Source organism: Mirounga angustirostris, unplaced genomic scaffold, assembly GCF_029215605.1.
Source record: "Mirounga angustirostris isolate CCGP_5_RB_7025 unplaced genomic scaffold, mMirAng1.0.hap1 SCAF_9, whole genome shotgun sequence".
Taxonomy (NCBI): domain Eukaryota; kingdom Metazoa; phylum Chordata; class Mammalia; order Carnivora; family Phocidae; genus Mirounga; species Mirounga angustirostris.
In genome coordinates, this window is record NW_026991717.1 from 122,490,953 (window position 1) to 122,518,062 (window position 27,110).

The window sequence follows — 27,110 nt, forward strand, 5'->3', positions numbered from 1 at the left end:
TTTCTCTCTCTCTCCCTAATAAATAAATAAAAATCTTAAAAAAAAAAAAAAAGAAAATTCAAGGTTTATCAGAAAAGTAAATAAGAATAACTATGATCTCTAGAAATAAGTTTAATTCAATCATTTAAAATGATTAACAATAAGGTACCTATGATTAAATTTTTAAAAGTATCCTTGGAAGCATGGAGGTAGGTATGGAGGAAAATCATAAAACAGACTTGTCAAAAAAGAGGAACAGTAAAATATAAAGCTATGAATTAATAAATTAATTAACTTAACAATAAGTTAATGAAGAGGTTTAGTTAGTTTTTTTTTTTTTTAAGATTTTATTTATTTATTTGAGAGAGAGAGAGAGAAACAGCATGAGAGGGGATAGGGTCAGAGGGAGAAGCAGGCTCCCTGCCGAGCCAGGAACCCGATGTGGGACTCGATCCCAGGACTCCGGGATCATGACCTGAGCTGAAGGCAGTCGCTTAACCAACTGAGCCACCCAGGCGCCTGAAGAGGTTTAGTTTTTAAGCTGGATTTTTTTCAGTCCAGATTTTACAATGTAGACTATAATAAGTACTTTCATACCCAAGTTACATTCTCAATGATATTTTTTCCTATTCTTATTTAACTTTGTTTCCTTTTGAGCCAGTATTTATATAGAAACCTATGGCTTCCTGTGAGGAATGTATCTTAGAGAGATGACCACAGCTGGTCATGAAATGCCACTGAGTATAAAGCTGGATGTCATTTCTTTCACTGCTTGTCATAATAACAGTAAAAAAAAAAAAAAAATTCTAAAAATCTTGATGTTTTCCCTCTAATGTCTCCTAACCACTATTTCCTAGGTGCCTTTCTAGGGAGCCTTATGAAAGTCATAATGGGAAAGTGAAATAGCAGGAGAACAATGACCTCTGTGCCCATATCATGGTGCTATTTATCTCCAGGCTCCCGAATGTCTTAATGGGGGGGATACTATGATGTTTGATGATGTTTTGTCCTTACTCTCCGCCTACATGTTCACATGCATCCAACAGACCTGAGGAAAATTTTCCATTTCTTCGTATGAAACACAAAACATTTGTGTATGTGTATATCAGATTCTGAGGTACCATAATTGGCTTGAGATACAATCTACATTGAAGGGCAGCTGCCAGATTAGGATGGCAGGGGTTTATGCAGACATAAAAAATCACTTAGCAAAATGGTTAGGACAGGAAAGAGAAAATGTTCAGCCTTTGGAATAAAATAATCATGATATAATGAAAACCAAACCATTTATCAGAAACTGATAAATATTTATTCAATGAATCCATGAATATAAATCAGCAAAAATGAGAGCTATCACTTTTGGATCTGACCTACTTCTTTGTGGCTTATTTTGGTATTTTATTTTACAGCAACCTACATTTTTTAAATGACAGAGTTGTCAGTTTTAATATACAAACTCTATGTCCATGGTAAATTGAGGAGCTAAATAATTATTTAAATAAGAATCCATTAAATAATATTTGAGATCCAATGGTTTGGATAAAAGTGGACTTAAAAAAACTCATATATTCATTCATCTAATATTAATTGAGCATTTACTATGTTCCCAGTACTATGTAGGATGCTGAGGAAACAATGGTGAACAAAATGGACATCGTTCCTTTCATCACAGAATTCATTTCTTTGGTAAAGAGAATAATCACTAAACAAAAAGTCACTCAAGTAAAAAATAACTCCATAATTATTCTAAGAAGGGTTTTAAAGGAAAATTGTAATGTGTTATGGGCACTCATAATAAACACCATATTTAAAACCATAGGTTCCAAAGGCTTCTTTAAGGATATTACATACAAACTGAGACTTGAAGAGTAAGTATAATAAGGAAGAAGAGAGGTAAATGGTGGGGGAGGGTATCCTGGATTAACAAACTCACACCTTGTTCACACTGGTAACATTTTATCAACATTTAAAGTATATTCACAGAATGAAATCTAGCCACTAAGAGTATTAGTGTTCTTATTCTTTGCACAAGATGATATATTTCTGAACAGTTCTATGAAAAGATTTTCTACTTTTTGATGATTTAAATTTTATAATAATATCATCTAACTGCCTTTGCCCACTCATCCACAGTTACCAGCAACCTCCACACAAAAAATTTGCTTAATTAAGATTACTACCTTGGGTGATTCATTTTAAGTTTTTCTGAGAAGTGTAACGTCTAAAAAGAAGATATTCCATACACTTTTTAGTAAATTGGGTAACATAAATGTATCTGGGGGGCATTATTTGTATAATTCATAACAACAATTTCTTTAAACTCCTAACACGACTATTACTATCATGTACTTGCCTTACATTTTAATCTTTCTATGAGTTGCATTTCCTTAAATCCAATTTAAAAACTGGTACAGGACTTCATTACTTACGATTCAAGTGTGAAAACTGTGGACTAGACAGGAAGCGACTGTGATCACGCCAAGAGAATGAGTGCTCTAACCCATGAGCGAGGGAACTTTCAGGAAAGAGTCTGTCATCCTAAAACAAAGAACGCAGCACTTCAGTTCAATGATTACAAAATGTAAGGATCAGGATTCATTTAAATGTGCTGAAAATGAAATTGAACCTACTATATGAGCTATGTTATACAACAATTTAATGGTAAAAAAATAAGTGCACGCTAAAGAAAATATTACAAAAAAAAAAAAAAAAGGGAGAGAGAGAAGGAAATCACTCATGGCCATAACAGCATGACATATTTCTTTTGAGTCTTTTTTTTCCTGTGGCTTGGTTTTGTAAATGTTGTTATAAAACTGTGTTCTTCATTTATGTATACTAATACTCTGAACACTTTTGAAGTCACTATGTTACCTTAACCTTTAGCTTATGTGTTACTCATGTACTATCTAGTGGATAAACTATGGTTTCCTCAGCTATTACTTTATTGGGCATTTAGGTGGTTTCCAATGCTTTTCTCCTATAAATAACAATGTGAAAATATCTTTAAATATATAACCTTTTCTATATTTAGGACTATTCCTTATAACAAATTCTTAGGTAGAAATACTGGGTCAAAAAAACCCAATTTGATGTTTTTAAATACACTTAGCTACACTGCATTCCATAACGATTATACCAATCCTCTTACTCATTCAACAAATATTTAATACATAAACAAAGATGAATATAGAAAAAGGCCCTCTCCTCATGGGCTGTATGAATGTGTTCTTGTACCCAAATCTTAGCTGAAAATGGGAATTTTAACTACAAATAATTTATTAATTAGATTAAAAACAAATGCTTTAATATGTTTTCTATAATAGTGAACTTGCAGTTTTTTTTCTCTTGGATGTGTTCTAATTATTTACACTACCCTTTACTTTTTTCTTTTTTTCACTGATTCATTCATGCAACAATAATTTATTGGGCACTAAGTATGTGCTGGTCAAAGAGCAAACAAAACACTGAGGTATACAGTTATGAAACCTTCAGGCTTGCAGAAGAGAAAGGCACCAAATAAATAAACTATGCAAAATATAATATAATGAAAAATTACAATGAGTGCTAGAAGAAGAATAGGAAATAGTTAAATTTAGATTAGAGGTCCAGAGGAGGCCCCTCTGGGATGTGACATTTAAAGCAATATTTGAATGCTGAGTATGAATCAGCCAGGCAAAAGCTTACGGGTGGAGGATGAGAAAGTGGGAGGCAAGGGGGAGCAGGAGATGGTGGTCGGGGAATGATGTCCCAGACTTGTGTGAGGGGCTGAGGTGGGAAAGTTTGGTGTGTTTGAAGAACTGAAGGAAGGTCCCTTGGCTTCGGCACACTAAACCAGGGAAAGTGGTTACAATGAGATCCAGAGGTGAGATTTGGATTTGGGATTTTTTTTCTTAGGTACGATGAGAAGGCACTCAAAGGTTTTAAGGAGATTTCTATTTAAATTTTAAGGAGATTTAGGGGCGCCTGGGTAGCTCAGTTGGTGAAGCATCTGCCTTCAGCTCAGGTCATGATCCCAGGGTCCTGGGATTGAGTCCTGCATGGGGCGCCCTGCTCAGCAGGAAGCCTGCTTCTCCCTCTGCCTGCTGCTCCCCCCTGCTTGTGCTCTCACTCTCTCTCTCTGTCAAATAAATAAATAAAATCTTTGAAAAAAATGAATAAATTTTAAGGAGATTTAAATTTATATTTCTCAAAGATACTCTGGGCTCTATGTGAAGAGACTGAAATAGCACAAGTGTTGAAGTGGGAAAACCAGTTTAAAAACTGTAATTGAGGATGACCGTGGGGCCAAGGGAGAGGAGGGGATCAAGAATGCTACCAGAGTCTAGATGAGACATCTGCAGGTTAGGTGGCCCCCATGGATTCCTCCCAAACTTTGCCCCACAGAATAGGGCCTCATGCCACAGGACCATTTGATGAACTAGTCGTCATTCTCCGTATCAAGTACCAAGTTTATATTTTATTTCTTTGTCACATATGTATGTATGCAAATGCAAAAGAAAGGCCAAAAAGAACAAGTTTATGTATAGTGGTAAAGGCCTATTATTTCTGAACTAAAAGCATGGACATTATCCTCAGATAATTCAAGATCATTAGCCTGCATGTACCAAGAGGGAGTTTAGGTCTATTTAAGATGAAGGCCCTGAGTGATTTATGGTTTTTACTAATTATGGGGATTTCATAAGAAACTAGAAGTCATTCAGTGTACGATGTCTGGAAAGGAAAGGATATACATCGTGTCCCCAGTGCATTCCAGTAACTACTTTGAATGAGCTGACATGGGGCAACTAAAGGTGGGGCCAACAGAGCTAGCTTATCACAGTTCAGACACAAAACACTTAAGGCCTGGATATGGAGTTGGAAGATGCACAAATGAAAAGGAGAGTTATGTCCTCAACCGGTGCTAGAAATCTCCATTTAATTAAGCGTGGTTTCTATGAAGCATGAAAGAGAAAAGCATAATAAATGGCTTCCCACTAACAGATGCTTTGATCATTATGGGCCAATAAGAAAAAGAAAAAATAAGGGAAGCAGTGGAGAGAGCAAGAGGGGAGCTGTAGGTCTGGGCGTCGTGCTGAACGAAACACAGTGCAAAGACAGCCTTAAAATGGGCCTACCAGAGGAAGGATACAGAACCCGAAGACATTCAAATCCTATTCATCCTTCCCAAAAGACATGGTTTTAAATTTCTAAAACAAAATCAACTGGTATCAAGACGTGAGTTATATGTTTTCTGTTTACAGAAAAAGAGTAATTTATATTTTCAATGACAAAACCAGCTTACTAGCATATGACAAAATATTTTAGCAAATTTGGAAAGTACAGAAGAAACTGAAAGAAAATAATGCAATAAATTAAAAAGTAGCCTACTAGCCTAATTTAAGGGTATGTTTTTGGATTCTTTTTTTTTTAATTTTTTATTGTTACGTTAATCACCATACATTACATCATTAGTTTCTGATGTAGTGTTCCATGATTCATTGTTTGCATAAAACACCCAGTCCCCCATGCAGAGCGTGCCCTCTTTAATACCCATCACCAGGTTAACCCATCCTCCCACTCCCCTTCCCTCCAGAACCCTCAGTTTGCTTTTCAGAGTCCATAGTCTCTCATGGTTCGTCTCCCCCTCCGATTTCCCCCCTTCATTCTTCCCCTCCTGCTATCTTCTTCTTTTTTTTTTTTTTAACATATATTGTATTGTTTCAGAGGTACAGATCTGTGATTCAACAGTCTTGTACAATTCACAGCATTCACCATAGCACATACCCTCCCCAGTGTCTATCACTCAGCCACCCCATTCCTCCCACTCCCCCCCACCACTCCAGCAACCCTCATTTTGTTTCCTGAGATTAAGGATTCTTCTTTATAAATACCTTTTTGTCTTGAGATTACCATTTGTTGACAATTTTATTTCCTACTTTTTCATGTAGCATGGGAATTTTTTCTACCATCGTCATTATCATCATTATGGTTATACCATAGTTTATTTGACTAATCTCCCATTGTTGGAAATGCAAGGCCGATTTCAGGTTTCTTTTTTTTTTTTTCCTGTTATAATTTGCTAAACATCTTGGTATGCAGAGCTTGGTCCACATTTTAAATTTATTAACATAGATTTCCAGAAGTAGAATTATGAGGTAACACATTTTAAGGGTGCTTTTTAATAACCATTTCATCTAAATTGTCAAATTTATTGTCAGTATGCTGATACTCATAACATTTCCTAAATATTCTTTTAGTGTCTGTGAGAGTTCTAGTAACATCCCTCTTTCATTCTTAATATTGGCAATTTGTATATTCTCTCCTTTTTCCTAATCAATCTGGGTAGAGCTTTAAAAATTTTACTGATCTTTTCAAAAAACCTGGTTTCGTTTTCATGCCCCTTCCCCATTTTCCTGCTTTCTATTTCATTGATTTCTGCTCCTATCTTTATTATTCTCTTCCTTTACTTTATTTAGGTTTGTTGTTTTTTTTTTAGTTTCAAGCTTGGATTATCGATTATCAACTTTTCTTCTTTTGAAATATACACATTTAATGTTATAATCTTCTCTCCAAGCACTATCTTAACTGAGTCCCAGACATTCTGATAAATTGTACTTTTATTTTTATACACTTAAAATATTTTCTAATTTTCCTTTTGAACCCCCAATGGGTTATTTAAAAATATGTTGTTTATTTTCCATCTAGGAATCGTCCAGATATCTGTTATTGATTTCTAGCTTCATTCCATTGTAGTTAGATGACATACTTTGCATAATTTCAATCATCTTAAATTTACTGAGATTTGTTTTATTGCCCAGAATACAGTCTATTTTGGAGAATGTTAGATGTGCACTTGAAAATTACATGTAATCAGCTGTTGTTACGTGGAGTATCCTATAAATGTCAGTTAGGTCTAGTTGGCTGATAGTGTTGCTCAAGCTTTCTATATCTTTACTGATTTTCTGCCTACTGTTTTATCAATTACTGAGAGAGGGATGTTGAAATCTTCAGCTATAAGTATAGATTTGTCTATTTTTTCTTTATGATTCTATCAAGTTTTGCTTCATATATTTTGACACTCTGTTAATAGGTACATACAATTTAGGACTGTTATCCTTTCCCTTTAAAACTGTTGACTTTTTCAAACCACTCATATGCCTGTTTTTCATGTATAGAAATGAGGAAGCTTAACTCTAATTCAGCTTTATGTTGCAATATTTTATAGGTCTTCAAAAGACTATCAGACTCCCTCATATCACCTTGAAACGTAACTAATGAAATGAACTGTAAAAGAATACCCCCAAAGAAAAATATCTCACAATCCCTTTGAACAGTCAACATACTAGAATTTGGAAAAACCAACCAACCAACCAACCCTCAATTTTCTCCAATTTTATATTGATATTTAATTTGTGGAATTTCTATACAACTAAATTTTACAAGGTAATCTTAAAATGAATGTTTCTTTTGAATTCTTACCCATCTTTCAATCAAATACTTAAATATTTAATGGAAGTACAGGTTAAAAAAGGAAGATTCTTTGCAATTTTAGGAATCCTAGCTTTTGCTTTTTACCAATTCTTATATCCTTAGCACAAGGACCTATTTTTATTGCTGTCTTAAGTCTCAACAAGCTAGTTAGCCAGAATTCCCTGCAAAAATTCCACTGGGTGAAGGGACTTGCATTTTCTAATATTTTCCCTGGGTTTCTTCCACTTCTCTTTCATAACCCACATTGTAATTGGTTTCTTAAAAGCTGTTCCAACCTGACTAAATCTCTTTGCTAAACTGATCTCTAATGATTAATATTTAATGACGCCCACCAAGTATTTTTCTCTCAGGAATATTTTAAGTTCAAAGTTTAGAAGACAGATGATACATGTGATTTTTTTTTTTAATTTTAATTTATCTAACCCTTCCCCTGGAGAGAAGGAAAAAAAACACTGATGTGTTTCTGAATCTGTGGCAGCAATGTTTTCCTGAATTTGTCTCTTGCCTAACAACTTAGTGTACCTCCATCTCTTCCCCACTCTTAATTCCCAATTCTCCATCAGTGCTCGAAAAAGCTTAACCTCTTCTTCAGTAAATTTTATTCCTATTTGAAAGTTCACCCTGGCAGATAGTTTGCTTAAGGCCTGTCTTCCCTATCTCGATCTGCATGGATTCAATTTTAGCTTTTAACCTCAATGAGGGTGAGGCTTTCCTTGTCTCAATCCTTCTACCTACCCATCCAAATAGTCCAGAATTTAGCACAGCACCATTTGCAGTAAGGAACCCAAAAATGGTCATATATGCTCATTTCTTGGCCAAAGTGAAGAAATTAAAGTTTGCTATGGTTGAAGCTGGGAAATAGGAGACTGCCACTCTCACATTCCAGTTTCTTCATGTTGAAAAATGAGGTTGCTGGAGCAGATCATGTCTAAGTCTTCTGGGCACTAACATTTGATGATTCTAATCTGTCTGAACAGAACCATTGAAGAACCAGTACTCTATGCAAATGATCTTTACCAGAGGAAATGCAACAATACCAAAAACCCAAAGCCACACCTGTCCACATGAAGGGACTCACGAAAATAATGTGCCAGATCAGGCTATTTGATTAATTTACCTTTATCCAATTGATATTTTATTATATATAATTTAATATTCCTAGTGACTCACTAATGAAAAAGATTGTAATTGTTTTTTTTAACATACTTTAGATTTGGACCTATATGGCTTTCATCCATTTTCAGAAATCAAATCTACTCACAGTGGATAAAAATTTGCCATAAATAAGGATACTCAAGAGGATGTGCCACTAACTTGGGAATCAAAGGAAGAAATCAAAGATGTTTTAATCATGGTGCTTCATTGGAATCAGTGCTTCTTCTCTTAAGGTGACCGTTGTAAAGGAAACAATGCTTATTTGGATAAATATGTTATGAGATTTTTAATTAAGACTAATAAGACATTTAATCAATATTCCTTATATTTTTAGCCTCTAGAATTTTTAGCGACTAAAAGTGTTACCTTTACAGGTGAATTTCTCTACAATCTTTCCTAATGTCCTTGTTTAGTAAATTATAGGTAAGGTGAAAGTATGGTGCTTATCAAGGGAACTAAGTTTGGTAGAGGGCAGGCTCTAGTAGGTTAAAAAATTAAAATGCTCATCTAAGTATCTGTGTTGATTCCTAAATAAGCACCTTTGACTCACTGCTATTTTCAAATTTTATAACAAAGAAAAATTCCAATTCATTTGGCAATCTTTTGTTTAGAGCTAGATGAAATCAACTAGTTAAATATTATAGCTGGCAAGTTAGTATTGATCACTTCAAAAGAATAAAAATCTCTTTAGGCTTCTGCATGATTTGTTTGCCTACAAAGTTTCAGATGTGTCATCTAAGCATTACTGGAAAAACAGCATTTAAATTTTTTGTGAGAATTCCAGAAAAGCTGAAGCTAGGGGGAAAAAAAACCTATTCACCAATTTAGCACGTGTAGTATGCTCACTGTGTATTCTGGAGTTAAAGATGAGGCACAGTGTCCTCAAAAGTCATATAATCCAGTAGGGCAGCATTTCCCAAATTTCAGTCATCACCTATAGTTATACTTAGTATTTTTTTATGTTAGCTTAAAGATTAGCCTTGCACCCTAAATCGCTATATAGGAGAGGCTTAAAGGATGGGAGACTGGTTGGGGATAGGGGAAGCCTGCAGTTGTATTTGCACAGCAGTTTATATATGATTTCTCATCTAAGCATGGAGAGAGGTGATTATAAATGAGATACCTGGAGTATTATGGGGTTAAAGCTCCTCAAATTCTCCCATGGTTGCTGCTATTGTTTCTAAGCGACATCTGTAAAATTACCTCAATAACAATACACTGGTGATAGATTTTAAGAGTTATTAAATGAACATCACCTCTAATCTTGAATTGCACCAGGAATTATGCATAGCATGCAGCAGCTACTACTGGAGAAGATTTAAGCTATGTACAGAAATAGCTGACCTAAGAGAGGAAGTGCTAACAGCCATTAACTGCCATGAGCAAAGTATAAACAAATCATGGAGAGATTCAAGGAGGGAGAAACAGCTTCCAGGAGCAAAGCATGTACTTATATCATACAAATGCTTACACTGAACAAATATGACAAAGGGCTTTGGCTGCAGTTTCTGTCTGCAGAAACTGTGCCGAAAACCATTGTCAACACTTCCTCACCTACCCCATCTTATCCTGCAAAACATCTGCTTCTTTAAAAAGACATTACGTACTAAGTCTTCAACTAGAAATTGAAAATTACAATTTTCCTTTCAGGAGGAGGAATAAAGGGGAGGAAAAAAACATACCTTCTGTGATTTTACTATAAAATCCCCTGCTAATTAAAACTGTATATTTAGTATGGGTAGAGAGCAAAAAAGGGCGGGCAGCAAATGGGGATTTTTTTGGACAAAACCATGCTCCTCTGTGAATTCAGATTAGGAATGCTATGTTGACTTTTGAACATTCTGTTCTATTTGAAACAGCTGGGACAGCAAGGAAGACTGTATGTTTTACAGAAACCCAATTTGATGAAAGAGAGGCCATGAAAGGCTTCTGGTGTCCACACGGAGAGAAAATGTCGTGTCAGATTCAGCTTTGAATTGCATTCTAAACAAACTTTTAGAGCAGGCTTTGTCCAGTTAACTTGGTCAGCTCAGTACAATATTATATTATGCTCTCAGAAACTGTGGACATTGATCCTACTGAAAATTTTGAAAGCTTTATAGAAATCTAATTTTTTTTTTTTTTTAGTTTTAATTTAAATCCCAGTTAGTCAGCATACAGTGTAACGTTGGTTTCAGGCGTACAATCCAGTGGTTCAACACCTCCATACATCACCCGGTGTGCATCCTGACAAGCGCCCTCCTTAATCCCCATCAGCTACTTAACCCATCTGCTCTCCATAGAAGTAAACAGCAGGAGGCTGCTGTAGCCTAGACAGAGAGTACCTGGCTTGTCTACTTCCTGCTCACCGCTCTCTCCACCACCAGTGTGGTTATGCTGCATGTCTCACTGCTTTCTTACAACAGCAACAAAATGAGAGAAGCCAGTTGCCAATCTGGTTCTGATGTGCCAACAGTTCCTTGTCTGTCAAGAGTCATGCAGTCAGGGTTCTACAACCATAATGTTAATAGTGATCCTCTTCCAAACCACTGTGCATAAAACTCCCCTGTGCCTTGTCATCATAAGCCTCTTTTCAAAAGCCTTTGTAGCTGTCACATGCTCTACGTGCATTAGCTCATTTAATCCTCGCAGCAACCCTGACAGGTTGGCCCCGTTATTTGTCCCCTTTTACCATTGAAGGTTATAGAGCAAATAAATGGTGGAGCAATTAAATGGTGGAGGTAGTGTGTTGACTACCTTTTCTCTGAACACCTACAGCAATTTATTGAGGCCTCCTCCATTACAGGATTTAGCCCTTTGTCTCTTGCACTACAGTTTGTGTGAAGGCTTTAAATCCCTAAGGGTTGGTAATGACTTTTCTTCTTCTGCCATTCTCTCCAGCTGCGCCCCTGCCCCGCAGAGTGCTTGTATGTTATAGAAACTCAAATGTTTGTTGGATGTTGTATTTAAACAACAACAAACACCAGTGTCCTGCAATTAGAATGGAAGCTCCAAAGAGGCAGGGGGCTTCATCTGTTTTGTTCACTGATGAGTCGCATGCACCTAGTAAGTTCCTGGCACATAAGGGACACTGAGGGAATATATGTTGAATGCATGGGTAAGTATGAGGACTTTCCAAAGAGCGGGGGAAGTAATCATTTGATCGGTAAATCAAGAAGAGGACATACTGTATACATGCACACAGGAAGAAAGACGAGGTTGGTAATTTCTCCTTTCTTGAGACCAGGGGTTGGCAAACATAGTCTTTCGAGGGCCAGATCGTACACATAGTAGGCTTTTTGAGCCATCTACTCTCTGCCATACCTACTCGACTCTGCTGCTGAGTGTGAAAGCAGCCACAGACGATATGTGAATAAATGTGTGGCTGAACTTCAATAAAATTTTATTTACAAAAGCAGTCAGCAGGCAGGATTTGCCTCATGGGAGGCAGTGTGTTGACTCCCGCTCTAACACAATGGGGCAAGAATTAATCTCTTCCGTAAGACAAATAGGTAACCACTCCCTCCAGGAAGACCATGCCTTTGGCATCTTTATATGTCCTGCATCCTCACCTCATTTAGGTAGTACAGGGCGTTGTGGTGTAGTAGCAGCTCAGTATGTTTGTCGAATTAAACTGAATCCTATAGTAACTGATTTCCTGGAACCGCAGTTGTCAGGAGAACCAACAAATTCAAGTCACTGCAATGTGCCTTTTCTTTGAAGTCTCCTAGCAGAATATGTGGGCAGTTAATAGCTGTGGAAATAATAGCATATAAAACTAGGGCAGCACCTTCTCTCTTGACAGAGGACCAATGCCTCTTACTTGAAGCATATCCTTCAGGATGTCAACTATTAACCGGAGGCAGCTCTTCTGATTATCCATGAAGCCAAGAAACGATTAACAACTGTCTCACTGCCCATCTGAGCTCTTGCTTCTTTTGAAACATTTTCAGTGAATTATTTTCATAAAAGGCATAGTACCTACAACTGGCCAAAATATGCTCCCACATTTTCTTCCCCAAAATATGATCTTCTCATGGGTGCTGAGTTAGATTATGCATTATTTTGGGCCAGACATCTGTTACAAATGGTGAGAGTCTACTTATTCATTACTGAAATGGATCAATGTTTTACAATGTTTAAGTAATATTAATGTAAGAACAAATGTCATCATAAAATGTGCTTTGCGGCCTTTTCTTATACTTGGACTACCTACTTGCAAAATTTTGCTAAGTGTTGGCCTCACTTACAAACCAGGCCTGATTTCTTCTTCAGCTGCAAATGTAATTTTAAAGAGAACTCCAACAAGATTACTTGCTGAACATGTTAAACATTCATAGCTTTGCCATATGCTGTTATGGAAATTACACTGATTTAAAGCAATTTGGGTATCACTAGATAGTACTGACTCACCTGATACCCAATCTATCTGTAGTGAGAAATAATGTTTTAAAGGTGTCATTTGCGTCTAGACCTCTGTTGAACTAAGAGGCCCATACTGTGTTTATGTATTTTTGGAGACAACGGATTTTCACATATTAAAAATATGGTCCAACATTTGGTGATTTCTAGAAAAATTCAGGTATAGGAGGCCCAAATTTACACTATTATAGCTTAGCAGTCAAGGATATAGATTACCGAAGCCAGGCAGATTTAGGTCTTAAACTTGGCTCCACCATTTAATTGCTCTATAACCTTCAATGGTAAAAGAGGATAAATAACGGTGCCAACCTGCCAGGGTTGCTGCGAGGATTAAATGAACTAATGCTTGTAAAGCATGTGACAGCTACAAACAGAGCACCTTCACGTGGTTGGCTCAAAATGAGTCGGTAGTATTATTAGCTATTGCTGCCTAACCCTCCTACTTCTGTTGAAGGTTAGCAGCATCCCGTGTAAGTGGTGGAGAAATGCTTGAGTGTATGGGACCTGATGAGGCTGTTGGAAGATGATTTAGTGAAATTAGGATCCGCTATACAAGACAACAAGGTCACTGTTATAGTCAATAATCCCCAATGATAAAAAAAACAAAGGGAAAAAGGCACAAAGTCACAGGACACCCTTTGCACAATTAGAGCATCAATAATGTGGCATAACTGTGTTGTTTTTACTTGGGATGGGAAAGTGGAGAGCTCATTTTAAGCATGCTAGGGAAGGACTTATGGACATGAACACTGTCTTTAGATCCACTGAGCATTCTATCCAATTACATTCAAAGGACGGAAGAAGCTTCTTAGAAATAATTACATTCGGCTGTAATAAGTGAATATATACAGTGTAATGAATATTCATACATATTGAGGTCTGTGAGAATATAAAAAAGACAGAAGAACCTTTACCTTTTTTTTTTTTTTCGCCCCTAACTTGACTTGGGAGTAAACATTTGAATATAGATGGATTCTCTCTACGTCAGTGTTCTGAATGGGGAGACAGTTTTGCTCTCTAGGGGATGTTTGGCAAGTGTCTGGAGACATGTTTTGATGCCATAACTTGTGATGGAGGGTGCCACTCGCATCTGGTGAGTAGAATCTAGGGATGCTGCTAAATGTTCTATAATGCGTAAGACAGCCTCCACAACAAAGAATTATCTGGTCCAAATGTTAATGCCAAGGCTGAGAAACGCTGCTCTAAGCTAATAACTGTTCAGGACCAAATGGGTTTAAAATCATCCACACCCCAGGTGGATCTTGGGGAGACTCTAGAGAATGGTAGGCTTTTTTGTCAATATGGTCAACTCTTTCAAGTCTCCTGTGTTGATTCCACACTAATGAACCATAAGCTGAAGTAGTTGTATGGAGTTCACATCTTCAGGAAAAGAATGATTATAAATGCCAAGATTAGAGTTTACAAAGTACTACGTGTTACTTGACCTTCTGGAGACTTCAGCACTGAGAGTAGCTGGACTTACTACACACAGAGGTGGGCATCCACCTGTGCTGAGCCTCTGACCAACCAAGAGACCAGGGGTCTCCTGGTACATGATTTCTTAAGCAACATCAATGCCAAGAGACAAACAACATGTTAAGCAACAATGGCATAAAATTAAAGATAGCTCCCAAGTAAAAAGTTATAGGTATAAACCTCTGGAAATTTTATTCTCTACTCCCACAGAACTGAAAATTAAGGAATATCTTTTCTTTTATAAGCACCCTTACATTAACCCTGCAGGGGCAGCTTAGAAGGCTGTAGCCACAAACATGGATAATGCTCAAAGACTGAAAATGTATAAAAAGGACATTACTTTTAAGCCTCTGACTCTGTACTTGGTGTCATCTTGGTGCTGCTGAAGAGACTCTCCGTGAACTCTGTATTTAGAATATCTCCCATCAATTCTCTCAGAAAAACTGTGGGAATCCTGAAAAAACAAAAACAAACAAACAAAAAACAATGTCAAAACCAGTAGATGAAAGGAAAATCAGTACTTGAAATAAGAATTAGAAAGTATTGGGGCGCCTGGGTGTCTCAGTCGTTAAGCGTCTGCCTTTGGCTCAGGTCATGATCCCATGGTCCTGGGATCGAACCCCGCATTGGGCTCCCTGATCACTGGGGAGTCTGCTTCTCCCTCTCCCACTCCCCCTGCTTGTGTTCCCTTTCTTGCTGTGTCTCTCTCTGTCAAATAAATAAATAAAATTAAAAAAAAAAAGAATTAGAAAGTATTGATAATTATAGGTGTTTAGAAAGATCTCGGGGAACCATAGGTCACCAAGGAGAAAGAAGGAAATGGTTGCTCTGGATGCTACCTTAAAAATAAAAACAGGGTTACAGTTTGGTTATTTGCATTCTTTTCACAACTAGTTCTTATGCAGTCTGAAATGACTGACACTTTTAGCTGAAGGGAAACAGGTTCAAGTAACAGTGAGTTGTCCAAAGATGGTCATTAATGACACCACGTCACTTTCGAATGCTGCGTACTCTCTCTTGGAGTAGTGCCTGACATTAAAATAGTCTGTGTTTAAAAAAAAAATGTTACTGTGGCACCTGGGTGGCTCAGTTGGTTAAGCATCCGACTCTTGGTTTCAGCTCAGGTCATGATCTTTTGGTCATGGGATCGAGCCCCGTGTGGGGCAGGCTCTGTGCTCAGTGTGGTCTGCTCCAGATTCTCTCTCTCCCTCTCCCTCTGCCCCTCCTCCTCTTGCACATGCACGCTCTCTCTCCCTCAAATAAAATCTTAAAAAAAAAATGTTACCTTTAAAACTAAAGTCCTCTTTCATCATTAATTCTTAAACAACATTCTACCCTGTTAACCAATACATCACGTAGATTTTTAAACTGAAGGATACTTCATCTGCTCTCAAAAGCACAGAGATTCAGGTAGTAAAGAAATTAAGAAAAAAATGTCATTCATTCATTCATTCATTCTTTCCCCCCTCTCTCCTTCCCTTCTTCCCTTCCTCCATTTTTTGGGGAGAGGATGGAATGTAGCAGTCATGATACCCAGTTATTTAGACATTTCTATTATGAATTAGGGAGAAATTAGAATAAAATGAGAGCAACTGATCTGCATATGTAAGAAAAATTATCTGTGGGATTTAGTTCCCCAAATAGTCCCAAGAAACTTATTGAGTGTTCAAGCTGGAAGGGGTATTAGAATTCCAAAATTCTCATTTTTATATATAAAAAGTTATAGCCCAGTGGAAGTTAAGAATGATTTGCCCAAGACTAGGCAATTTGTGACAGATTTGGCTTGGAGCCCAAAGCTATTTCCTTTCTACCATACCAAATATGTAAGGTTTAAATGTGGAATTGTAGAGTTGAACAACTTCTTTCAAAATAAGGTTAAAAAAATGAGAGGGCCTATGACCTGTTTAAAGAAAAAAGGCAAGACTACCTAAAAGGATGAGATTTGTACTTACTATAGCTTATACTTACTTAGTCAGAGACCATAGTATTATCAAGAAATATACATGTGAAATATATCTTCACAGAGATGCTAGTAATACCAGTGTGAGTACGAGCCATAGAGATAACATTGCTCAAGCCCCTCATTCTACAGATGAGGAAATACCAAAGATATTAAATAATTTTGTCTGGTACATGAGCTCGGAACAGAGCTTACATCTTTGGGCTCTTGTTGACAGCATCTTGATTTTTAGAAAGTTTTAGGGGCTTGAAAAACATGAGCTACATCTCATAATCCAAAGGCTTCATGCATTTTTATTTAAGGCCATGTTTAGTTGTTTTCACTAAGTTGACTAAACAAGCTCTTTTTAATCATAGAGGGGACTTTAAAGTACATAGAGAGTGGGTTTCAAGCTAGAGGCAGTTAAGGCAAAGAAAATGGGCTTTGTAGTTAAACATGGAACTAGATCCCAGTTCCAATCACTTTATGTACTCCAAGCTTCTGTTTCTTTGGCTGTAAGACGGGGGGAAATAATGCCCATGTGTAGGGTGTCTCTGAGGATTTGAAAATAAGTGTAATATAGGTTAGAATGTAGCTACTGCCTGCTGCATAGTATGTGCGTATATAAGCTAGACTTGTAGATAATCACTAGCCCATAGGATAAAAAAGATAAAACATTTTGGTAATAGTAGAGAACTTTTAAATTGTACTTGTGAATATTCTGTTCAGTGTAGACCCCTGGAGAAAAAGGGAGCTGTCACTGGAGGTTAAATGTTTTCTTTTTTATGCTGGTATATGATAGACATCTGTTTTTCACTGGCAAATGCCACCTGTTTCCAACACCTTCTCTTGTCTGCCCTTCCTTCCCTTAGATGACTTCTGTTAGCTACAGAGAAAAAAGTGGAAGGGATATGGGTGTAACATATTGCCTGCTATCCACACTGGGTAATAGGAGGGTGAGTCAAAATTACATCTCCTTGGACATTGGTTTCATAATCCTTTGATAGGGATTTAGACTGCAAATATATAATCAAATCATGAGAAAGAATCGAAACTTTAGCAAAACGTACTAGAAACACTTCGTTTGTTTTATTTGTGACAGCCTAGATTTCTGGATGTGTCAGTTCAACCTTGGATCCTGTTCAATAATGTTTAGTTACTGAACTATCAAAATATGCTTAATGAAATGTGACTTTAAGATAGCATAGATCTTCAGAGTATAGGGATAGAGGGTACATACCTCAATATCATAAAAGCCATCTATGAAAAACCTACAGCAAATATTATTCTCAATGGGGAAAAACTGAGAGCTTTCCCCCTAAGGTCAGGAACGCGGCAGGGATGTCCACTATCACCACTGCTATTCAACATAGTATTGGAAGTCCTAGCCACAGCAATCAGACAACAAAAAGAAATCAAAGGCATCCAAATTGGCAAAGAAGAAGTCAAACTCTCACTCTTTGCAGATGATATGATACTTTATGTGGAAAACCCAAAAGACTCCACCCCAAAACTGCTAGAACTCATACAGGAATTCAGTAAAGTGGCAGGATATAAAATCAATGCACAGAAGTCAGTGGCATTCCTATACACCAACAACAAGACAGAAGAAAGAGAAATTAAGGAGTCGATCCCATTTACAATTGCACCCAAAACCATAAGATACCTAGGAATAAATCTAACCAAAGAGACAAAGGATCTGTACTCAGAAAACTATAAAATACTCATGAAAGAAATTGAGGAAGACACAAAGAAATGGAAAAACGTTCCATGCTCATGGATTGGAAGAACAAATATTGTGAAGATGTCAATGCTACCTAGAGCAATCTACACATTCAATGCAATCCCCATCAAAATACCATCCACTTTTTTCAAAGAAATGGAACAAATAATCCTAAAATTTGTATGGAACCAGAAAAGACCCCGCATAGCCAGAGGAATATTGAAAAAGAAAAGCAAAGCCGGTGGCATCACAATTCCGGACTTCAAGCTCTATTACAAAGCTGTCATCATCAAGACAGCATGGTACTGGCACAAAAACAGACACATCGATCAATGGAACAGAATAGAGAGCCCAGAAATGGACCCTCAACTCTATGGTCAACTAATCTTTGACAAAGCAGGAAAGAATGTCCAATGGAACAAAGACAGTCTCTTCAACAAATGGTGTTGGGAAAATTGGATAGACACATGCAGAAGAATGAAACTGGACCACTTCCTTACACCACACACAAAAATAGACTCCAAATGGTTGAAAGACCTCAATGTGAGACAGGAGTCCATCAAAATCCTAAAGGAGAACACAGGCAACAACCTCTTTGACCTCAGCCGAAGCAACTTCTTCCTAGAAACATCGCCAAAGGCAAGGGAAGCAAGGGCAAAAATGAACTATTGGGACTTCATCAAGATAAGAAGCTTTTGCAAAGCAAAGGAAACAGTTAACAAAACCAAAAGACAACCGACAGAATGGGAGAAGATAATTGCAAATGACATATCAGATAAAGGGCTAGTATCCAAAATCTATAAAGAACTCATCAAACTCAACACCCAAAGAACAAAGAATCCAATTAAGAAATGGGCAGAAGACATGAACAGACATTTTTCCAAAGAAGACATCCAAATGGCCAACAGACACATGAAAAAGTGCTCAATATCGCTCGGCATCAGGGAAATCCAAATCAAAACCTCAATGAGATATCACCTCACACCAGTCAGAATGGCTAAAATTAACAAGTCAGGAAACGACAGATGTTGGCGGGGATGCGGAGAAAGGGGAACCCTCCTACACTGTTGGTGGGAATGCAAGCTGGTGCAGCCACTCTGGAAAACTGTATGGAGGTTCCTCAAAAAGTTGAAAATAGAGCTACCATATGATCCAGCAATTGCACTACTGGGTATTTACCCCAAAGATACAAAAGTAGGGATCCGAAGGGCTACGTGCACCCCGATGTTTATAGCAGCAATGTCCACAATAGCCAAACTGTGGAAAGAGCCAAGATGTCCATCGACAGATGAATGGATAAAGAAGATGTGGTATATATATACAATGGAATATTATGCAGCCATCAAAAGGAATGAGATCTTGCCATTTGCAACGAGGTGGATGGAACTGGAGGGTATTATGTTGAGTGAAATAAGTCAAACAGAGAAAGACATGTATCATATGATCTCACTGATATGAGGAATTCTTAATCGCAGGAAACAAACTGAGTGTTGTTGGAGTGGGGGGTGGGGTGGGAGGGATGGGGGGACTGGGTGATAGACACTGGGGAGTGTATGTGCTCTGGTAAGCGCTGTGAATTGTGCAAGACTGTTGAATCTCAGATCTGTACCTCTGAAACAAATAATGCAATATATGTTAAGAAAAAAAAAAAAAGAAGAAGAAGAAGAAGGTAGCAGGAGGGGAAGAATGAAGCGGGGGAAATCGGAGGGGTAGACGAACCATGAGAGACGATGGACTCTGAAAAACAAACAGGGTTCTAGAGGGGAGGGGGGTGGGAGGATGGGTTAGCCTGGTGGTGGGTATTTAGGAGGGTACATTCTGCATGGAGCACTGGGTGTTGTGCACAAACAATGAATCATGGAACACTTCATCTAAAACTAATGTTGTAATGTAAGGGGATTAACATAAGAATAAAAAAATTAAAAAAAAAAAAAAAAGAATGTAAGCTACATGAAAAAAAAAAAAATAAAATAAAATAAAATAAAAAAAAAAAAAAAAAAAAAAAAAAAGATAGCATAGATCTTTTTTTTTTTTTTTAAAGATTTTATTTATTTATTTGAGAGAGAGAGAATGAGAGACAGAGAGCATGAGAAGGAGGAAGGTCAGAGGGAGAAGCAGACTCCCTGCTGAGCAGGGAGCCCGATGCGGGACTCGATCCCGGGACTCCAGGATCATGACCTGAGCCGAAGGCAGTCGCTTAACCAACTGAGCCACCCAGGCGCCCAAGATAGCATAGATCTTGAGAGCCACATCCTATCAGTGTATCTGATCATCAATATGGCATGATCAGGCTGTACTTCCTACTCATTAGATTCTCAAGTAATACGTTAGATTTAAACAAAACCTAAATGTAACATGTTATATTTTAAAGCCAATGTGAAATAAGAGGTTAATGGTTTTCAAAGAATACTCTCACCATTGCTAGCTTCAGCCACATGGGGCCAAGGTATTGTAAATCACTACAATTGTCCATTATATATGCTTCCCTAAAGGGATATGTAAGGTATTCTCTGGCCTGAACCTTGTCTGGCAGGACTGGTGGCAGAATTATTTATTTTGCATGTCTCCTCTGTGAGAACTTCAAGAAGTTCCAGTAGGTAAGTCCACACATGTAATTAATTTCCTTGAAAATGAAATGATTTGTGGTTAGAGTTCTATCAATAAATGGCATGGGATATAAAATCTAAAACTCTGTGGATTTGAATTCAAAGATCATAGTATAGAGATAACCTGTATACTATCATATCTCTAAAACAAAGAGTACTCTGAAAATTTGTAGTTAAAGAAGATAGTCCATAAATTAAAACTGCTTGTCAAAAAAGTTATCTATTGTCAATGTAAAGTGTAACCTCTTTTAAATCTTAGGTGTTTCTCAATTAAAGTTAAAGCTTTAGGAAGCCAAATGATCTTCTAGTGTGAGGGTAAAAGTCTCTATTTTCCTCTATTGTGGTAATATATAAGTTCCAGTATTTTCAATTCTGACTTAATGAATGTCAATAAACTCTGAAAAGATGGAGTATTAAGAGTCCCCAATGTTTTTTGGTCTTTACTCCCTCCCTACAATCTTTTTGCACATCAGGAAGATGTCACATGTTCTCACTCAGATAAGAATACTGAAAGAGACAAGCCAACTTTTTCTCACTCTGAAGTCTTTGAAATCTTCTAGTAAGCTCAGTTTCTCAGGCACAGACTCCAGATGGTCCAAGGCCACTCGGGTACTCTGAAAAAGAAAACATAAGGAAACCAAACATTATAAAAAATTGATCAATACTCTCAGAATCCAAGTACTAAAACTCACTTGTACCATGGTTAGAAGCAATTCAAGCAATAGATTTAGAGAGTCAAATAAGAACAGATATAATCGTATTTCTGAGATAAATACATCTTTTTAAGTCAGGAGAATTATTTCCTTTCACAGAGTATATGAGATGCATTTGCAAAACTGACTCAGATATAAAAACTCTTCCTGGATAATTACTTTCAACTGATATGCTATGAAACTTTCTATAGAGCATTTCATACAATATTAATTTATAAAAACCTGCTTCAGCGAACATCAGAAATAAAGCACAAAATAATATTGAGAAACAGATGAATTTGCAGTTACTTCACTATGGAGCATATTAGAGATCCTCACATGTTGCCATTATACAGAAGAAAAAAGTTCTCCACAATTATTTTAGTTAAAAAAGAAGAAGAGGTTCTCATAAAACTTGGGAGAAACATCTGAAATTAAGTATTTGCAACAGGGACACAAAATCCCATTGATTATAAATCAAAAACTTAGTTTTTAATTAGCTGGCCACTGATTTACACCCACCAATACGAACATTAAGAGGGAATTATCTAAACATTATTTTAAAGGCAATATGAACTAAGAAGTGGTAGAATAACCTTGAGAGCAGAGACTATATCATAGGCATCTCTGCATTCTTAGTCCTGTCACAAGACCAGCACATCTCTGTATTCTTAGTCAACAGATATTAAATTTAAAATGAATTGCAATTATTCAATGAAATAAACCACAAACCCTGGGGCTGGTGCACGGGAAGAAAGTGAAGTGCCTTGTGAGAACCAGGACGTAAGTTTGCACAGTGTTGTTGAGAAGTGAGTGGCCGCCCAATATTCCATGTGCTGCTTCCCCTACATCTCCCACGTGAGTGGTTCCAAACAACACACTATATAAGTGCAAGTGACATGTCTCACTTATGAGCTGAGTCAGTAAAGAGCTTATGTGCTCCTGCTTCCATCTCAGCCCCTGCCATGAGGACCTTGGGGGCCACGTGCTTCAGATGGCAGAGCTCCGAGAGAGCTACTGACCATATTGGACTTCATGTGAGTGAGACATCAACTTCTACTGTGTTAAGCCATGAGATTTCAGGGTTTGCTAGTTATTTAATAACACAAATGCCTTAATTATTAAAAATAATGCCTGAGAAGGACATAAATTGTAGGTTAGTCAGGTGGTCAATTGGTTCTTTTTTTGGTGGGAGGAGACTCCAAATTATGAGTATATGAGGATTTTTTTCCTCAGAGGGAGTTCAGTCTTTCTGGAACCAGAAAGGGTTAGGAACTGGTGTTACCACCATTTGGTATATCCACTTACATTTAATCTTCCTATTTTAAATCCTCTATCTCACCCTAGTGCTGTTGTCTGCCTTCACTTCCAATCTAGAGCTTCTCCAGAACATACACGTATGCCTCTGCAGGGTTTGTGTTGGGGTAGGGATGGAGACAGAGTTGAGGGTCTAACTCCTCCTTGCAGACATTTTCGATATACTAATTTCCACCCTCCCCTTCTGTAGTATAGTAAATGGTACATCCGATTCAAAAGCCTCCCTAAAATTCTGCAGGGTGAATATTTGCTTTTCGTTGGTATCCCCTTGATAGGCGCTTGCATTTTACCTTCTCTGTTTTGAGTTATTTTACCATTTTTCTTTCAGTATTCTCCAACTTGGGAGTTATACATGTCTTCTAGTTGTCAGTACATAATCAGTGTTTCTCTTTGTTCATATTCTTATTTTTCTAATGTGATCTTTGAGAGAGCAGAAACACCCTAAGTTCGCCATTTTGAAACGAAGTCATATGTGCTGTTTCTTCAAGTTCATAAAATCTTCCTTTTCCAGTTCCATTTAAAGGATTTAGTATTTTCTTCCTTTTGCTTAACATTTATATGCTTGTTAGGATTTTTTTTTTTTTTTTTTTTTGCCCCATGTGCTCACTTAAATGCCCATGCATTCTAAATGGCTTCATTTAATTTTTTCATGTGTTGGGAAGATTCATCAGAATGACATGTTTCTTAATATAGGCCCCAACATGTAGGTTTAGGAGAGCAAGTAATTTTAGCCACCATATGTGCTATATGCTTTTTAATAGTAAAATTAATAGATTTCCTCAAAAATTATATTGGCCCTTTAACAATAAAATACAAATCCACACCATGGTGATTTTAAAACAAACTTTTTTTGCATCAGAAAAAAAATCTTCATAAACAATGATTCCAATAGATTTGTAGTTTGGAAACTTTATTTCCCTTTTGTTAATCCTGTAAATTTTCTCATTCAGAAGTGACCCTCTGAACTAGGGAGAAGTATGTTAAACTCATTTTGTTCTTAAAATAAGCACATGATTTCTTTCCCTACTGTAAAATTCAGCGTGTTATGCAAATATTTTTGTTTAAAATTTTCAACCAACCAGGTGATTGCATGAAGAAATTTTTTCTTGCATATTTTCACATACTAGTTTATTTTGACTATTTGATAGTTTTTGGATGCATATTCAAAATGGCTATATATTTTTTTTGAGTGAACCTTAAAAAACTCCTTGGCTCCTACTTTCTTAAGTACAGTTATTTTTCTACTCTCCTCCCCTATCCCCTACATCTCCATTAATATCTTTAAACTTTTTCATCATCTATTTCAGTTGTGGCTTACTTTATATTCCTTTTATGTGTTGTTTCTAAGTATCTTCCTCAATATCTGAAATAGTTTCTAGTACACATGCCTTTCCCTACATCCTTACAGTTTTGTCAATCAGGTAACATCAAATATATATCTAAATATAACAGAAAGGTCCACAGGACAGAGATGACACAGTTCTTGTTCTTTAGAAGCTTTTAAATTATGGGGGCGGGGAGGGGGAGAAATTTGCATATGCAATAGATGTAAGAATTATACAAAGAAAAAATTCACTGCATTTATTTTTTAAAAATTACATATACAGATGCTGAGATTTTTAAGGCATCTGAAACAATAAGATATGAAATAATGAAGACAATGAGTCCAGGCCTGCAGGCATCTCACATCTCATAATTTCAAGATTAAGTGATATCTGGGGCGGTATATTTATTTTCTGACTGCCGTCTCTCTCTGCATGCGAGTGTGCTTAAAACCATCACTTCGGCATATAGACTCAAGAGTACACATATTCACATTCAAACATTTTTTTTTCTTTTAATAACGTGAGATTGTCTGAGATTCTATGATTAGAGTATGGTCACATTACATGTCACTTCAAGTTCACTTTTCCCCAAAAACTAACAGTGCTAGAAAAACAGAAACATTAGCAGATGAATAATCTAAATAAGGAACCTGTTGGTTTTTAGATGCCGTAAGGACCTATATAGCATGTTAGTTCCTAGGGCAAAATACCTCACGCAGAGTCAGGGAAACTTTTTAATTTTTAAGTGGTTAATTATTTCTGCCTTACACAGTCTAATGCTTTAAAAGGCAAGGACAAATCCCTACTACTAGAATTAAGGAAATAATTTCTCCAGTTTATTCAGTAATGGCACCAGCAAATGACAGGTGCTTAACCTGTCTTTAATTTTCTTAGGTCAATTTTCTAGAAGAATTAATGAGACATTCACAAAAGGGTTTAAAGACGATTTCTCTTTTGAAAATATTTTAAGATACTAAATTTCATATCAAAATTGAAAACAAAGAAAAATTCACAATTAAGAATCCATTTAATAAAGGACCAATACTTTGTGTAGAATACTTGGTTTATCTCAGGAGCTGAACTTCCCCTGAGCTAAGAGCAGTGGCAAAGCAAATGATCAATTACTCCTAATTCTGTTTAGTAGCATGATGAAGGACTGAACCATAAAAATGTAACTCAATTTTGAATATACTTCTTAATCCTCACACCATTGTATGGTGCAGATACTATTGTTATTCCCATTATACAGATGAAGCAACTGAGAACCAAAGTGTAACTAACCTCGTCAGTCATGCAGTGGCAAATCTGGGATACAAATCCAAGCAGTTAGAATGCAGAAATGGCAGTGTTCTTAGTATAGAAATACTTTCATGGTAAATCCCCAGAAGCTGTAACATTGCTCGATGTAAATTCCTAATCCCTCTCTAGCTATCAACTTTTGGCATCTAGAACTTTGGAGATATGTCCCTGATGGGCTTATTTATGGAAGAGAAGTTTCGAGACACTTGAAAGGAAGGAAGAGGTTCATCTGGCTGAAGAGTCCGTGCTCAAGATCATGCATCCAAGCACATGCAAGCACAGGAGGGCTCAGGATTTTCTTTCTTTTGACTTGAGGAAGTTAGGTATGAGATTCAGTTTTATGATACTCACTAACACACCCTTGTCTTTCTTTGTAACATTTTGCAATAGTATAGCACACTATCTGGCCACAAGAGGTGCTTCAGTAAATGTTGGCTGTAAAGACAAAGGCAGAGTTACCACTCTCTGATCGACCCACCGGTTCTTGGCTTCTTTATTAAAAACTGAGAAGCGAAAGTTTGCAGTTTCATTTATTTTCTCTAGACTAAGGCAAGATCAAGTGGTAGAAACAACAGTGAAATTCAGAAATCGTGTCCATTCGGTTCTGTGGCATTTGCACCTACAGGCAGGTTTAGCTATCAATCTGTCCAAGAGCACAAAGAATAAGCTGGCAATTTTACCATTCCCAAATCTTCAACACACATCAAACTGCCATGTAGTTGAGCAGTTTGTACTAGTCAACGGTATATTTTTCCTTAGTTGTTCCTTTGTTTCAGACTACAGGGAAATTGAGTAATGAATGTAGTATGACAACATAAATAGCAGCAATTAGGAACTAGAAAGGGGCTTTACTGCAGTTGTTAGTTTCCTGTCTCCTGTAGAGAAAGCTTAAAGAAACAGATTTAAACGTGGGTATACTTTGGTAAATATCCTTCTCTTTGTAAAAATGCACGTGTTTATTTTATTCGGAACATATAACAACTACCATTTTCTGAGAATGCTATTGCAATCATACATTTTGAGGTTTAGATGATAAAAAAATTAAAGGAGATGCTATATTTTTATTTTAAAAATAAGTGTGTGCATTTTTGGCACTATACAGATGTTAAATAAACAAGGTTATGAAGCAGTTTATTTGGGTTCAAAAATGCAATTCTATTTCATTTGGAAAGAGATCCACTGCAAAACTTTCTTGACAAATGGCTGAAAGGTGGTAAGAAGACCTGAGTAAACAAATTTCAAGGGGAGGAAGGGTGAAATCATAAAAAGGATAGACTGTCTGTCTTTTTACTTGTGGGGATTCTATCCAGCACAGCTGTATCAGCTTCATCGGGCCCTCTTTTCATCCAAACTGTATCAGGCACTCATTGAAACCAAACGGAACAGTCGCAGAGAATAGGCCAGCAAGTCATTTTGTGGATGTACATCCTTCAAAGGGCCTTAGTGCTTTGAGTTGTGTGGATTTCTCAGAATACCAGAAGAGTCCTCTATTTTTAGATTGTGTACTTTAAGAGAGTTCTAAAAATCAGACACCCACTTAGATACAAGTGTTTATGTGTATCTTGGAGTAAGAGGGTAAATAAGGCTTGTTACATATAAACACCAGTTCACGTGGCAATATGACACCAGTGACTATATTTGAGCTAAAATCTAGAAGAATTTTTGTCAACAACAAATTCTATGACTTCATATAACACCATTCTAGTCACAAGTAGTGGAAGAGCTCCT

At 36.9% G+C, this 27,110-nt stretch overlaps 1 protein-coding gene and 1 long non-coding RNA gene across 18 annotated transcripts in view; one reads left to right on the forward strand and one right to left on the reverse strand.

The window, feature by feature from the left end:
* Positions 1 to 27,110, forward strand: part of LOC123861840 (uncharacterized) — a 78,864-nt gene that overhangs the window by 30,083 nt on the left and 21,671 nt on the right. For 4 of the 5 annotated variants that reach the window (XR_010405289.1, XR_010405288.1, XR_010405290.1 and 1 more), the window contains one exon: positions 8,661 to 8,837. This is a non-coding gene — a long non-coding RNA (uncharacterized LOC123861840). The remainder of the gene's footprint in view (positions 1 to 8,660; positions 8,838 to 27,110) is intronic. The other variant, XR_010405291.1, reaches the window with a different exon arrangement.
* Positions 1 to 27,110, reverse strand: part of CEP128 (centrosomal protein 128) — a 393,611-nt gene that overhangs the window by 5,842 nt on the left and 360,659 nt on the right. For all 13 annotated transcript variants that reach the window (XM_064571430.1, XM_064571438.1, XM_064571431.1 and 10 more), the window contains 3 exons: positions 21,286 to 21,363; positions 14,822 to 14,935; positions 2,409 to 2,517 (listed from right to left, as the gene is read on the reverse strand). In XM_064571430.1, coding sequence (XP_064427500.1) covers positions 2,409 to 2,517; positions 14,822 to 14,935; positions 21,286 to 21,363 — 301 coding nt within the window. The remainder of the gene's footprint in view (positions 1 to 2,408; positions 2,518 to 14,821; positions 14,936 to 21,285; positions 21,364 to 27,110) is intronic.